The following is a 13,826-nucleotide window of genomic DNA, read 5'->3' as shown; positions in this document are numbered from 1 at the left end:
AAGGTGGGGCGCCTGGGTGGCTTAGTCGGTTAAGCGTCCGACTTCAGCTCAGGTCATGATCTTGCGGTTTGTGAGTTCGAGCCCCGTGTCGGGCTCTGTGCTGACAGCTTGGAGCCTGGAGCCTGCTTCGGATTCTGTGTCTCCCTCTCTGGCCCTTCCTCCCTCTCTCTCTCTCTCTCTCTCTCTCTCAAGAGTAAATAAACATTAAAAAAAAAAAGAATTGCAGTCAAGGTGACTGTCTCCATAATCTGTTAGAAACCATAGGTAGTTTTCAGGTGAATTCACGTGAGAGTGCTATTGTGTAGTGGAAAGAGCATTTGTCGGGGCAGAGATGGTTGCCGCCTCCTTTTTCACCTTGTACCTGTTAGATGACCTCTTAGGGTCCAGTTTTCTCATCAATTAAATGAGGGGGTTAGACTAGAAGATTTTTAGGTTCCCTTCCAGTTCCAAGATTTAATTAAAATATGACTAATAAGAGAAAATACTTTTTAGTTCTGGAAGAGAAAAATCAGTTTATGAATATAGAGAGCCTTGATAAATTCAGGTGATTTGGATGAAGGCTAGTGTGAATTGGCTTAATGTCTGAATTCTAGAATACTAAACAATATACTAAATACCACTATTCTAGTTAAGCTTTAATTTAAATTAGGTTAGTAGTATTAACATGTAGAGAAATCTCTAGGAAACCTGCAGCTGTAGATAATTCTGACTTAGAAGACAAACTATTTGGGTAATAAAAATAACATTTTCTAAAGTAGATTAAGTATTGTAGCATCACTTACCTTTTAATAATGTGATTTAGGGGTGCCTGGGTGGCTCAGTCGGTTGAGTATCCAACTCTGGCTCAGGTCATGATCTCGTGGTCTGTGAATTCGAGCCCCGCATTGGGCTCTGTGCTGACAACTCAGAGCCTGGAGCCTGCTTTGGATTCTGTGTCTCCCTCCCTCTCTGCCCCTCCCCCGCTCAAGCTCTGTCTCTTTCATTCTCAAAAATAAATGTTAAAAAAATATTTAAAAAAAAATGTGGTTTAAAGGTAAACATTAGCCCCTGAGTGCTAAAAATAATTGAATAGGAATTACAGTACTTGCAGATCAAATCATATGAGACAAGGAGTAGTTTTGAAGTTTTCGGTTTTTTCCCCTTCCCCTAAATGTAAATGAACCTGTTAATCTTTAAGAAAACATAATTTTGATAGTCATAGCTGACCTTGGAACTGGGTCCTTCACAAGGGTATTCTATTGTTTTGGCAGAATATTGTTTTGTGCCTCTGTCAACAAACACCTATGTCCCAGTTAACACTGAGTGTTTTTTTTAGCAAAAAGGAGCATGTATTGCTCCGTGCACATCTGGTTTCCAGTTTCTGGTCTCTGGATTATGTGAGCTGTGGATCCGTGGTGACACCTAGTGGGTGATAAGGATATGAGCATCTGAATTTCATGGCCAACTTCAAAGGCCTTTGGGCATCATGCATTTTTGGCTTGATGTTCCATTTGTATCATGGTTTTCATTGATTGGGATGTAGTCATGGGGAAATTAAAAGGATTTCCATTGTTGCTGGGAATGTGTGTTGTTCACATTATGGTGGAATATGAAAATGCCCCTTCTCGTTAACCTAAATCAGAATTACTAAGGTGAGAGCAAATCTTCAAGATACTGGTACTTGATTAAGATACTGGTACTGGATTAAGTACCCCCACTTTTAAGATGAGGAAACACAGTGCCTGATGGGAAATCGTGCAAGTAAGCAATAGAACCTAAATGTAAGCCTCCATCACCTAATTCCCAAGCTTCCTGCCATACCCTACACATCATTTAATTTTGGGTTTTCCCTTTAGTTTTAAGACCCTGGTTTAGATGAAGGAGTAAATATATTCTCAGCAGAACCAGTACTGCTATGTAAAGGCAGATTTTCTTTTAGTAATACGGGGCTGGTCTCAAAATAGGGCTGTTGACAAATGCAATCCAGTGCTTGTGGACATCCATGACTAAAGCATGGGAGCAGGCAAGATCTGTGATCCAGGTCGTCGAGAGGTTGCTTGAGTTGAGGGAGGGTGGAGGAGGGAAGATGAGACGAGACCCTTACACACACTTCTGAGATTCTGTGGCTTTTCTTTGACAAGATAGAACGCCTCTCTGTTCAAATTACCCGTATTTTCTAGTGTATAGCAGGAGAATTGGTATTAAAACAAACATTCCTAATCACATTAGGGTTTGTGGCACATAGTTTGTTTAATCCAGATTGGATACATCAGGTACAGCAGTGGCACATGACTCAATACTGTAAATGATAATACGTTTTAACATATGCACTACAGTTTCAAAAGAAGACGACAGGAAACTCAAGAGTTGTTTTTTTTTTTTCATACAAAGTTTTCACATGTTTTATCTTCCTGCAGTTTTGTACAGTATTCCTTTGCCATTGTGATGTTGGTAAGCAAAGCCCATTTATTATATGAAAATAGAAAAGAACACACTTGATGTTTTTCACGATAACATTAATGGGGAGGTGACCTCTAAGGAAAACATTACATTGGAATGTCTGATTATCAAAAATATACCATCCCTCCCACCTCCCAGGTTTGTAAAATAGTCTATTGGTCCAAGGAGCCCCCCAGGATTTGGGTCAGTGCCCTACACTGGTTTAGAGTGACATCATCCAGTGTAGTTAAGTAACCTGCTAAGATAAATGTCATTCCCACACTTGATGAGAAAAACATAGAACATTCTGAATAGAAAACAAGACTCAAAAGGAACCCCTTTAAAGCTATTTCTTTTTCCGATAGCCACTTTCTCTTCATGATCCTGTTTGGGCTCCAAGGGTCATGGATCATAAAAATGGTTTTCCTTCATCCAGTCAGTTTAAAGCTTTGCAAATGAGACTTCATAAGGAAATCAGAAAGGGAAAACAAAAGTCTTCCAGGTTCTTGTTATGGTTACCATGCCAACTAGTTTAGAAGGGAAACTACTATTGCCTTAGGTTAACAGCATTGGGATCTTTCTGCCTTGTAGCTACCTGATAATTGAAGTGAGGGAGCCTGGACCACTGGACTTCGCTGATAATCTTAGAATCTAGATTCAGCTCAATTACAACCACTACCTCTGCAAAGTTAAAAAGTCAAGGAAAAAAATCTACATACGCGTTTCAATGTACACTTCTGCCTATATTCTGGCCAATAAGTGACACGATCCTGAACTGCAGGAATGGTAATTTGAAAACTAGGTAAAAGTCCTTAGCACATTCACAAGGTGACTCTTGTTAACCATGGATCAGCATTAACTGTCCACTTTAATTTCTGTTCAAATTCTTTGTTCCCCTTAGTTTTACTTTTCTACTTGCTGGCCTTAAACGCCCATGTGATTGTAGACTATGTCCGTCACTGAGAATATCTGGTCTTTCAGTCGGAAGTTAGTCCTGAATTTGACACGTTCTAAGAATGGGGGATGAAGGCGAAATCGTACAGAGTTTGCTTCTGGAGGTCCCGGTTCCCGGTGCTCCTGAATGGAATGCTTCCTCCCCCTAATCACCACCCTTGAAATCCAAGTATTAAAAATATAAGCAAGCCCCAGAGTAATGCAACATGATGTGGAAGAAAAATCTCAGGGCGAGAAGTCTAAGCCCTGGATCACAATCACGGTTCTGCCACTCACTTGCCATGCTGTGTCACTCAGTTTCTCTCCACCTGTTTTCCTTCTCTGTGAATCAAGGACTTAGTCACTTGACCCACTACCATCAGAGATAGTAGTAAGGATCAAAAGGACCCCGGGAGGGATGCTTTGAAATGTTTTAGCCCTCTCTTCATTGAGAAGAAGTAGCATTCGACGGAAGGAAAACTGTTCACTTGTTCACCTTTTGTTTGTTTGTTTGTTTGTGTTTGTTTTGGACAGAATTGATAGTCCATAGCTGGTTCCACCCAGAGAATGGTGGCTTCAAAAGATGGTTGGTATTAGCACAGTCAAATGGTTTCCAAGGGCTGTGTCCAAGTGGTATTGACATTTACATAAGACTATGTCTCTAATTACAGCATGTATTCTTTGATGGGTCTTCTCTGAAGCATCACTGCTCCTAGAGGCAGCGAATGTAGTGGAAAAAGCATTAGACTAATAGCCAAGGGCCTTGTGTTCTGGTCCCAGCTAGGACATTAAATGATTGCATGACCTTGAGCAAGTCACTTAATTTCTCTGGGCCTCAGCTTTCTATGCTGGAAAATCAATTAGATATTCTTAATGCCTTTTAGTTCTAATACATTCTTAATACGATGTTTTCTAAGTTTCCATTCATTTGAACATAGCCTATTACTATCATTATTTTTAACCCTCTCTGGTGCTTAGTGGGACTGAATGGGGCAAGGTGTTTCAGGAATCTTCTATTATGCTGAAGTGGTTCAAGAAACTCAGGAATCATTGCCCCAGAAAGCCATTGCCTCCAGAAAATCCTGATATCCCGGTTCTTCGGTCACTGGCCAATGAGTTAGTCATTGAACCGATCCAGCACACTTAGGCCTTTTTGTTTACTCACAAAAGTCTTCTAGCAGTGTAGTCTTGCTGTTCTCTCTTGTGTAGAGGAGTCCTTTTCCTGGGTTGACATCTCTTGGACCATTGGTGAGCTGGGTCTCTTATCCCTGGCTGCAGCTACGTTGGGGGATGGAGATGAAGGGGACAGTCTGAAGTCTCTTAGGAACTGGCTTAATGTGAGATTTATAAATGAAATTGAAGGAATACAAAATAGTTAATTAGGGTCAAAAAATGAGAAATTATGTGGGACATGATTTTAAAAATTTGTTCATTAACTTTTGTGGGAAGCACTAACACGCTCAGTCATAATGATCAGTCATTATTCTAACCCTGTGATGACCGGTTCTTAAACACAGGCAGTTTGTATGTGTATGCAACCATGTTCCTATTTACCTCTTTATTCCTTACTCCGCACTCAGTTTTTATTCTTTTTTAGTAGGCTCCACGCCCATCGTGGGGCTTGAACTCATGACCCTGAGATCAAAAGTCGTGTGCTCTACTGATTGAGGCAGCCAGGCACCCTGTGACTCAGTTTTTATGATGTAAACTTAGATACTTAGATATGCTTAATTTTGTTCCATTACCATTCTTTCAAAGGAAATAATCTGTTTCTAGTCCTTTGCCTGCCCTCTGCATGGAGTCCAGCCCAGTCTTTCCCCTTCCCTGATGGGATATGTGTATGAAGTGAACGGATTTAAGTACTGATTCTCAGGTGTGTTTAGGTTGTTGTTATTGTGTGTGTGTGTGTGTGTGTGTGTGTGTGTGTGTATTCCTGTGTATATATTCCTGTGTATATATTCATCCGTAGTTGCAAAGCTTTTCTGTCTAGACCACAGGCTCAGAAGGCCAAAACCACCCCATTCTCATGTTAGGGGGAAATCCTGGAGGCTGGACCGAGAGAAAGGACTCAGTCAGTGGTCAGTGAGGATAGTATAATGAGATAAAGGTCGAAGGCTCCCTCTCCTCTGCCCTTTTGCACACCTTCTGGTTAGGAGCCATCTCAGAACCCACTGGCTTCCCCTTCCACAGGCTCAACAGAGCTGGGGACATAGGGAAGCCCACTGAAGGTGTTCTTAGGTTCCTGACTAGTGCAACTTGCCTAGATGGCGGTGGTGGGCAGAGAGGCTCTTGGCCTACAATTGAACTGCTAACCACTAAACTGTAGAATGGATGAGGAGCTCCTGAATCTCAGAGGCCAAGCCAGAGAGACTGCAACTGGGAAGGGCGGGAAGGGGCCTGTCTCTCATCCTGAGGCCCACCTGCTCTGCTCTAAGCAGTGAAAATGGTGGGAGGCTTCCAGAAATGCTTTTCCCAGTCCCACCAGGGTGCAAACCACTTGAACAGGTTCTCCAGAACTTAACAGTCACTCCCTCACTTGCACGGAGGTGATCAGGCTTCGCCCCCATTTCAGTTACCTTCAGGGACATCAGGCCTGAAGACTCTTCAGACCTCAAGTCATTTTTCAGACCATGTAAGACTCATCTAGAATCTCTCACTTGCTTTTGCACTTTGGAGCATCCTTCACTGAAGCACACAGGCTCGATCTTCCGCAGCCTCCGGATGGGAGTTGCCTTAATTGTAAGGTAAGTCAGAACCTTTCCCTTTCTGCATGAAACTGCTAATGGGGCCTCTTGGCAGAGTTCCGATGGGCTTTATGGTGGGTCCTGTAAGAAGGGTACATAACAAGGTGCCCCCGGGGCCGACTACAGCTGTGAGCCCTGGGCTCTTCTCTCTTCACTGGCACACACCAGACTCGACCACGCCTCTCAGGTATTGGCTATTTCCTGTGTCAAGATCCCAGCGTGAAATTTCTGGTCAGTCCCTTTTTTCCCCAAACACCAGTGGTTCCAACCACAAGGGAAGCACTTTGTTCTATAAAGTGGACTTCCCTCATCCCTAAACTCTCCCTTTTTGGCTTTATTCTTTTCTCTTCCACAGCTGCATTCACACAGATATAACTTGCAGGCACGAGTCTGCAGGTGCTTGGCAGTAGGAGAAGGCTTTACTAACACGTCTCAGGATCACCGGGGTCCATGTAGAGACAGATGGCTGGACACAGAGAAGAACAGCCAGGGGGTGAAGCAGAGAGGGACAGAGACAGAGGACATACAGAGGGTAAGTGTTGCTGTGTGGTCAGTTGGCAGCTCTGTGCAGGTCAGCTGGGCAGTGGGGGCCCAGGCTCAGTTGACCTCACCCACCTGGGGGAATGGAGAGAGAACTCAGCAATAACGGACTTCTTAGCCTAAAAGCTTCTGCTATAAAAGAAGAAAAAAAAAACCTTCACAAAATGCATTGTTTTGGTTCAAAGGTATTGGGTCCATGGAGAAAAATATGTCACAAAAATCCGTTGGTGTTTTGTTTTCCACCTTTTCCCATGAATAAATATTATCCATTAAGAGCCTTGAAAAAGGTGCTTAAATACACAGTGTTATATTTTCTTCCTGTTTTGCATGTGACAACTCGGCCTCTGTGCTGCTCTTGGTCTTGTATTTTCCTCACTGGGGGCTCCAGAAACAACTGTTATTTGGTCTGAGGCTCCCCCCCTTCCAGGCCCCGTCCTGGCACACAGCCTCTATACCACCCTCCCACCCCCGTCACCCCATCCCCCATCTCCCCCCACCCCACTTCCTCTGGCCCCAGATGCAGGATCACAGGGCCACAGCCACAGCCACGTCCGTCCGTGCTAGCAGCAGTGAACCTCGGGTGCCCCTTTGCTGCCTCCTTTTCCTTCCAGGCACAAGTTTCAGTGCTAGGGGTGCAACAGGGCAGGCAGAGATAGCGAGGACGGGGAGGGAGTGGTCCCACTGGCCACTCACCAACATGCCAGCCCCTTCCACTCCCACTCCCCGCGCCGGCCCTCTGTCCAGTGGGTTTACAAGGCAGAGACCTTGACGACATTGCTGGCTATGGAAGGAATGTTCGTGTTGGGGCCGGGGCTGGCAGGGGGCGGCCGGCTCTCCCCCTCTGGGGTTAGCGCTGGTGGGGTGGGGATGCTGATGATGGCTGTGGTGATCTGGGATGTTTTGCAGTTCGGTCTCAGTCCGTCGTCTGCTTTCAAGTTAAGGCTGGAGCGACTGGGGTAAAAAAAAAAAAAAAAAAGAAGAAGAAGAAAATAAAGAGTGATTTGGTGATGGTTCTTCTTGCTGGTGTCCCAAAGCGTCCTTGACTTCGACATGTCTAGCTCATGGTAACTAGGAGGAAGCTCCAGTGTCCCTCTGTCTCCGTTTTTGGTAGTTAGCCTGTCCCTACCCATTCTAATGATCATTTCTAACAATTGCAAAGTCACGTATGCTGGGCTTTGGAATTCAGGGGATACGTTAGACTGTACCCCCTCCCACGACTGTTTACCTATCATTTGTGGCATTTTTTGCTTTCCCTGAATTCCTTGCCACTCACTGGAGATAGTGGGAAGTGGCCTAAAGTGTAAGCAGAGAAAGGAGGAAAAAGGTCAGTCTGTGGTTCAACAGCAGCCTGAGATGAGCCATGTCTAACACAACTGTGACACTTGTTTCCTTGAGAAAACAGTCCATTCTTTGCACTGGGGTACATCCCCCCCTCTCCCGCCCCCACCACCACCATGGCCAGTTACTGTTTCTGGTATCTTCCGGTATCTAACCCCACATCGGGCCTAAACCTGCTATGGTATCCTCCCAAGCATCTGAAAAGCCTTTGGGTTAACCTGCAAGGATGATGCATTAGATAAGGGGGAGGGAGGGCTGGGGGGGTCTCCTAAAGCGGAGACTGTTTCCTTCTGTGACTGGCGCGACTCAAGCCTTGGGGACTGGCAGGGATGGAAGCCACCCACCTGGTAGTGAGCGAGGGCTGCTCGCTGCCCTGGATGTGGATCGTGCTGAGCTCTTGCATGCTGCGCAGGCGAGTGGCCGGCAGGTTGGAATTGGGCAGGTGTGTGGTTTTCTTACTGCGGCGGGAGCAGCAGGTGGTGGTGAGGCCCGGGTGGCTGGACAGCGAGGGACTTCTTGTGGACGGGTAGTTCTGCATCGAGCTCTCCATGCAGTTCTGCTCAAACATCTGCTCATCTATAAACTCGTGGTTCTGCGGGAAGCAGGAGGAGAAGTAGGAAGAGGAGACGGGAAGGAGGGGGATGAGCCCCCCATGCCCCGTGGGGCCGCCTGTCTCTGTCTGGGCCTTGAGAGGAAGGCTCCCAGCTGCACGGAGCACCGATAAGCATCCCAGAGGGGCGATGTCCCATAAGCACCAAATGAAGAAAGAAAAAGATTCCTATTGGCAGCCCTGGCCATGAGACCGAAGGGTGGGGCCTGCATGTTAAATCCTGCTGTGACAATAACTCCACCTGCAGCTCTGAGCTGAAGGGATACAGAGGGCCTGAAGGGGTGTAGTGGTGTCCTTAGAGCTAGAAGCAGACTTTCCTTGCTTGGCAAGGCTTGCACACGACCTCCTGGAAGTGGCAGACAAGGAGTCACTGGCCTTGGGTAGCCAGTATGCTAGGCAGTCTTTAACGCTAGGTTGGATCTAATGGGTGACATCCGTACGGATCTCGGGTTAGTGTGAGACATCAGCTTTTAAAGGCCCTGGATTATTCACGGAATTGAGAGGGCTTTATTTACTCTTGGAGGCCCGTCGGGTCAAAATGTCAGGGTTATGATTTCTTTTAACTACGGTGCTTCCCCCTCCCCCCCACCACCTGATTACAGGATACGGACCCCTAATATATCCGGAGGCACAGGATTCCCTAAGTCGTTAATGTAAGCATGGGAAGGGATGCTAACAACAGCCTTCCGGTGCTGAACCCAGGATAACTTAAAAAACGGCTGTTTCTCCAAGGTGACTAAAACTCTATGGCATGAACGGTCTGGCCGAGGCCGCCAGTGTGAGGAGAAAGTCTGGGGAGAGGGAGCATGAGAACAGCGTACAGAGAGAGACCAGCCCCGGCAGCCAGTACCAGGAGTCCCTGCAGGGCCGGAAAGTGGCACACGGATGCCCAGGGGATAGCAACATGGGTGCCACGTTCCGCCACCCCCTCCGCGCCCTCAGGGAGGTCAAAAGAGGGAATCAGAAAGGCAGTCGGGTTGTCGGGCACAAAAAAAGCCTGAGCTGGTACTGGGTATGGCAGTAGAGGTAGGAATAAGCCCCAGAAGAACCAACGGCACATGCAGAGAACCAGACCGGGGGGTGAAGGGAGGAAAATCCACAGACTCAGAAGAATCAGAGAGAAAAACACATCAATTGAATTTTTAAAAAGTTATACCTTGATGGTGGAGGTTCGTACAGATAACAGGGGATCATCCACAAGATAGGACAACCCCTACAGGACAACATGCCAACAGAAGATAAAAACACCATTGATTGTACATTCCAGCATTCCCAAGCTCAGTACCGACATTCAGTCCCTCCATCCCAACATTCCCCGCCCCCCCACCCTGAAATCCAGCATTCCGTCTCTTTCACCCCAGCCCCCCACCCCCACAGTCCGACATTCATTCCCTCAAATCCAGCATTCCACCCCTTCAATGCCAGCATTCCGTCCCTCCGGCCCCAAAGCCTCATTTCTTCAATGCCAACATTCCAGCCCTTCAAACCCAAATCTTTTTACCCACATCCTTTCACATTCCACCCAGCACATGCAACTCGGAAAGGGCAGTTGGATCCGGGCCTATCCCGTTGGCAAGCTCCGAGTCTTTGAGAGAAATTCTAGATGCACCTGTACAGTTCTTGACCGTCAGACATAGTTGATAAATCCGGGAAACTAGGGTTTTCAGAGTACTTTCCCATTTTGGAAGCCCTCTTTGGGTTCAACTGCCATCCATAGTGTCTACATTTGGCTCATACTTAGAGGTATCTAACATCTATTCCCCCTGCATCTAGAGGCCAGGATATGGAGCATTCGGAAGTAGAAAGTTCCTTCCTTAGGGTGCTGAGCCCTGACCATGGGCTCTCTAGGGAGGGAGGGCCTAGAAAGGAACAGGGAAGGGTTTCACCGTGTCTCTCTTTGGTTGTCCACCCTGACTTCTCCTCTTCCTTGCTATTCCTAACACTTGTTGCCAAGGGTCCAGGCTTGGCCCCACTGCCCTTCCTTTCAGTCTGTTTGTGAGGCACAAGCATCATGCCACATTCCAGCTACGGCATCCTAAACCACGGCTCTATTTTAACAATAAGCCCTGTAGAGTCTGAACTCCCTGGGAGCCACAGGGTGATGAAGAAGCGGTGGTACTGATAACATCCTTGGCCAGAGAAATGTAGGCACCGCCTCCTTCATTCACTGTCTTCTGTCCTAAGAGCTATGTAGGGAGCAAAGGAAGGACTCACAAATTGCAGCAACCTAGCCCGAGGGATAGGACAAAAACTGACGCCCTTCTCCACACTTCTGTAACAATCTAGGATAAATTCAGCCTTAGTTTTGAAGAGTGATGGCCTTCGGAACTGAGAAATGGAGAGGCGGAGCCCTTAGCTCTCAGTGATCACAAAGTGGGCTATGGGGACTATGTAGGGGTCTGCAGAAAGGCTGGGGGTGGGAGGACCGACCTCCTGCGCTGCTGCAGGACAGAGATGGCCTCCCACCCGGGTGACTGTGCCCCACTCACTGGGGTTTTCCCCCTGAGGGTTAACAGAGAACCCATTGCTACTTTTTGGATCTAAAGGCGACTCTGACTTCTGAAGCCTGGGCCCAGAGCGAGGCCATGCGCACAGAGTTCTCTGTGAGTTCTGGCCCTCAGAAAAGAGTCGGGGGTCAGGGGTGAGAAGAAACGCATTGGGCTGGGACTCACAGTGGTTTTCTCCAGGCAGTGCAGCAGGTGGTGGTGCTGGCTCTCGATGAGTGAAGTGGTCTTGCCCATGTGCTCCTCCTCTGGGGTGCCCTAGGAAGAAAAACAAAAGGCTAAGGATGAAGCTGGTGACTCTTCCCGTCTCCATCTCTTCACTTCTCCACAGGAGGTGGGAGAGCACCAGAAAAATCGGGATGAACCAAATTTCAGGGTCACCATAGAACATGCTAGCTTTCGGGCTGGTGGCCCTTGGTCTATAGCTGGGTTAGGGGTAGTGGTGATAATCCTATGGGAGAGGTCTGTGGACGGGGCCACTCCCTGGAGGGTCTGGAAACGTCTTCCTTAGGGTTCGTGTTGGGGCTTTGGGGTGGCGGTGCCCCTGGGAAGAGAAAGCAAGCCCACCTCCCCAGCCCAGGTCCCGCCGGCACCTACCATCAGCTCCAGTGCCTCATTGAGGAGTCCGTTGCGCTTGCTGTGCAGGTAGGCATTGGAGCTGCCCGTTTTGGCCACGCGGATCCTGGCCAGGCGAGCCTTCTGCAATCGGCAGAGAAAAAAGAGTGAGCGAGACTGAGAAATGAGACAACAAGCCTGGGAGGAAAAGCCAGAGGCGGCGGGCTGCCCCTGCACGGCTGTGATCCCAGATGAGGTCTGATGAAGGGGAGGAAGAGGCTTCTTCCCAGCCGCACGGATCTCTGTTTATAGATCCTGGGACCGGGTCTGAGACTCTGTGTACCCACTTAGTGCAGCTTGGTTCTGGTCAGAGTTCCTGGGGGTTTCCACTCGTCTCTCTGGTGGAGAGCCCTGATGGAATCCCGGCAGGAGAAATATCACTCATCAAAGTCCTCCCTCCTTCCAAAAGCTTTATGACCTTTATCTACTCAGTATCACATTAGAGAATGTCTCATCTCTAACTAGACTGCCAGCGGTATAAAGGAGCATACGTTACAGCTCTCCCGATTGTCCCCTAGGGTCCAGTGTGGTTCCCCGTATCCAGCAGGTGCCCAAGGATCAGTTAATTATGAGGAAAGCAAGGAGTGTGCATATGTGCCCTTCACCACTTCTTAACATCTTCCCTTCTTTCTATTTTTTCCCTTAGCACTTATTACTAAGGTAGTAATTGGTTTCTATGTTTATTTTGCAACTGTCCCCCAGAATGTAAACTCCTTGAGGACAGGAGTTTTTGTTTTGTTCACTGATATGTACCCAATGCCTAGGAATTTTTAAATTAATAAGTGTACTTAAAGTTGCATTTCGGTTTTGGGGAGTGGATTCATGCATGGATGTGCCAATACATGTATATTTTTGTCACGCGTGTCTGTGCGAATGAGAGCAGGTACATGTGACATGGGGGCCGGTGTGTATATGACGGGGGGGGGGGGTGGAGCACATTTTCATATGCCACTCTGGCTTTAACTAGGACAACTGAAAATCTCCCCAGCTCCAGCCTGGTGCCTTCAGCAGATGCCTTCAGGGCCGGTATCTCAATGCAAGTGCATCTGTCTTGCTTGCAGAGGCCCGGGAGGCTGGACACACTGAACATGCTGCTGCTCTTTTCCTTCCTAATGACCATAATCAGTGTCACCATGACTGCAGCACAACCACAGAGGGAGGCTGAAAGGGAAGAGTCTTTGGGAGAAGAGGGAGAAAGGAAGGGTAGAGGGCTTCCTGCTGGTTTAAGAAAATGCAGCGAGAGTCCAGGTTCCTGGAGATCCAGAGCCGGCTCCAGGTCCTTGACACTGGGAGCAGAGCCCACGGACTCACAGACCCATCCTGGGGCAGAGGGGTCCCTCCTCCTGCCTCTGCGGAAGTCCCCTGTAACTTCGGCATGGACACTGGGCAGGACCAGAGTCCTTGGAAAATCGTGGCAATTTCCATTTCTCGTCACTCTCTCCCCAGCACGGGGGAGTGTCCCGTCCAAGTGCCCTGCTTGGCTGGTTCACGTGCTCAAAAGATGCTAGGGAGTCAGATCCAGGCTGTCAATAGAAGCACAAAGGATACACTGTATCCCTTGTTTCCTGTGGCCTACGTGTCCCTGTGGGGACAGCTCAACTCCCTTTCCTGGCTTCTAAATATGGGTACGAGACCAGGACCTGGGCCTGGAAGATCTACCTGGGAATCTGAGGAAGAGGGCTTCTCTGGATGGAGAGAATGGAAAGGGGAATCCAGCCAAGAAAGGATGGTGAGTAAGCCCTGTCAGTCCTCTTCTTCTGAGCAAAGAACTTTCATCCCAGCTCCAGGTCTCCTCCCTGGGGAGCCCGTGCCAGCCCTCCCCTCGGCTAAGATGTCTACGTTCAAGCATGTTGCCCACCATTTGAGGATGCGGCTGTTATTGCCTTGGGTGAGGACTGGGTATTGAGAGCTGCATATGGAAATCCGCTTGTGTCAAGCTCATTATTGCCTTCTATAATTTGATTGCACCACTTAGAGCCAGACCTTTCCCGTATCCGGGGTCTGTCTTCATTACTTTCTAGAGATGAAAGATTCTCCTGTTCTCCTTTGTGGCACTTCTTTTAATCTTATCTTACCCTGGGCTCTATTAGAGCAACAGATTGTCATATCAAATGCACAACGCTG

General features: G+C 47.8%; 1 protein-coding gene across 2 annotated transcripts in view; it reads right to left on the bottom strand.

The window, feature by feature from the left end:
- Nucleotides 1-7,136: 7,136 nt before the first annotated feature.
- The window catches only part of KCND3 (potassium voltage-gated channel subfamily D member 3), a 208,928-nt gene continuing 202,238 nt past the window's right edge, over nt 7,137-13,826 (bottom strand). The window contains exons 4-8 of one of the 2 annotated variants that reach the window (XM_019457842.2): nt 11,685-11,786; nt 11,256-11,345; nt 9,740-9,796; nt 8,318-8,565; nt 7,137-7,586 (exon numbers count right to left, since the gene is read on the bottom strand). In XM_019457842.2, the coding sequence (XP_019313387.1) occupies nt 7,385-7,586; nt 8,318-8,565; nt 9,740-9,796; nt 11,256-11,345; nt 11,685-11,786 (699 nt within the window). In that variant the 3' untranslated portion in view covers nt 7,137-7,384. The remainder of the gene's footprint in view (nt 7,587-8,317; nt 8,566-9,739; nt 9,797-11,255; nt 11,346-11,684; nt 11,787-13,826) is intronic. The other variant, XM_019457843.2, reaches the window with a different exon arrangement.

Source organism: Panthera pardus, unplaced genomic scaffold, assembly GCF_024362965.1.
Source record: "Panthera pardus isolate Hobbes unplaced genomic scaffold, ASM2436296v1 HiC_scaffold_11, whole genome shotgun sequence".
In the NCBI taxonomy this organism is placed as follows: domain Eukaryota; kingdom Metazoa; phylum Chordata; class Mammalia; order Carnivora; family Felidae; genus Panthera; species Panthera pardus.
This window is presented reverse-complemented; position numbering and strand designations above follow the sequence as displayed.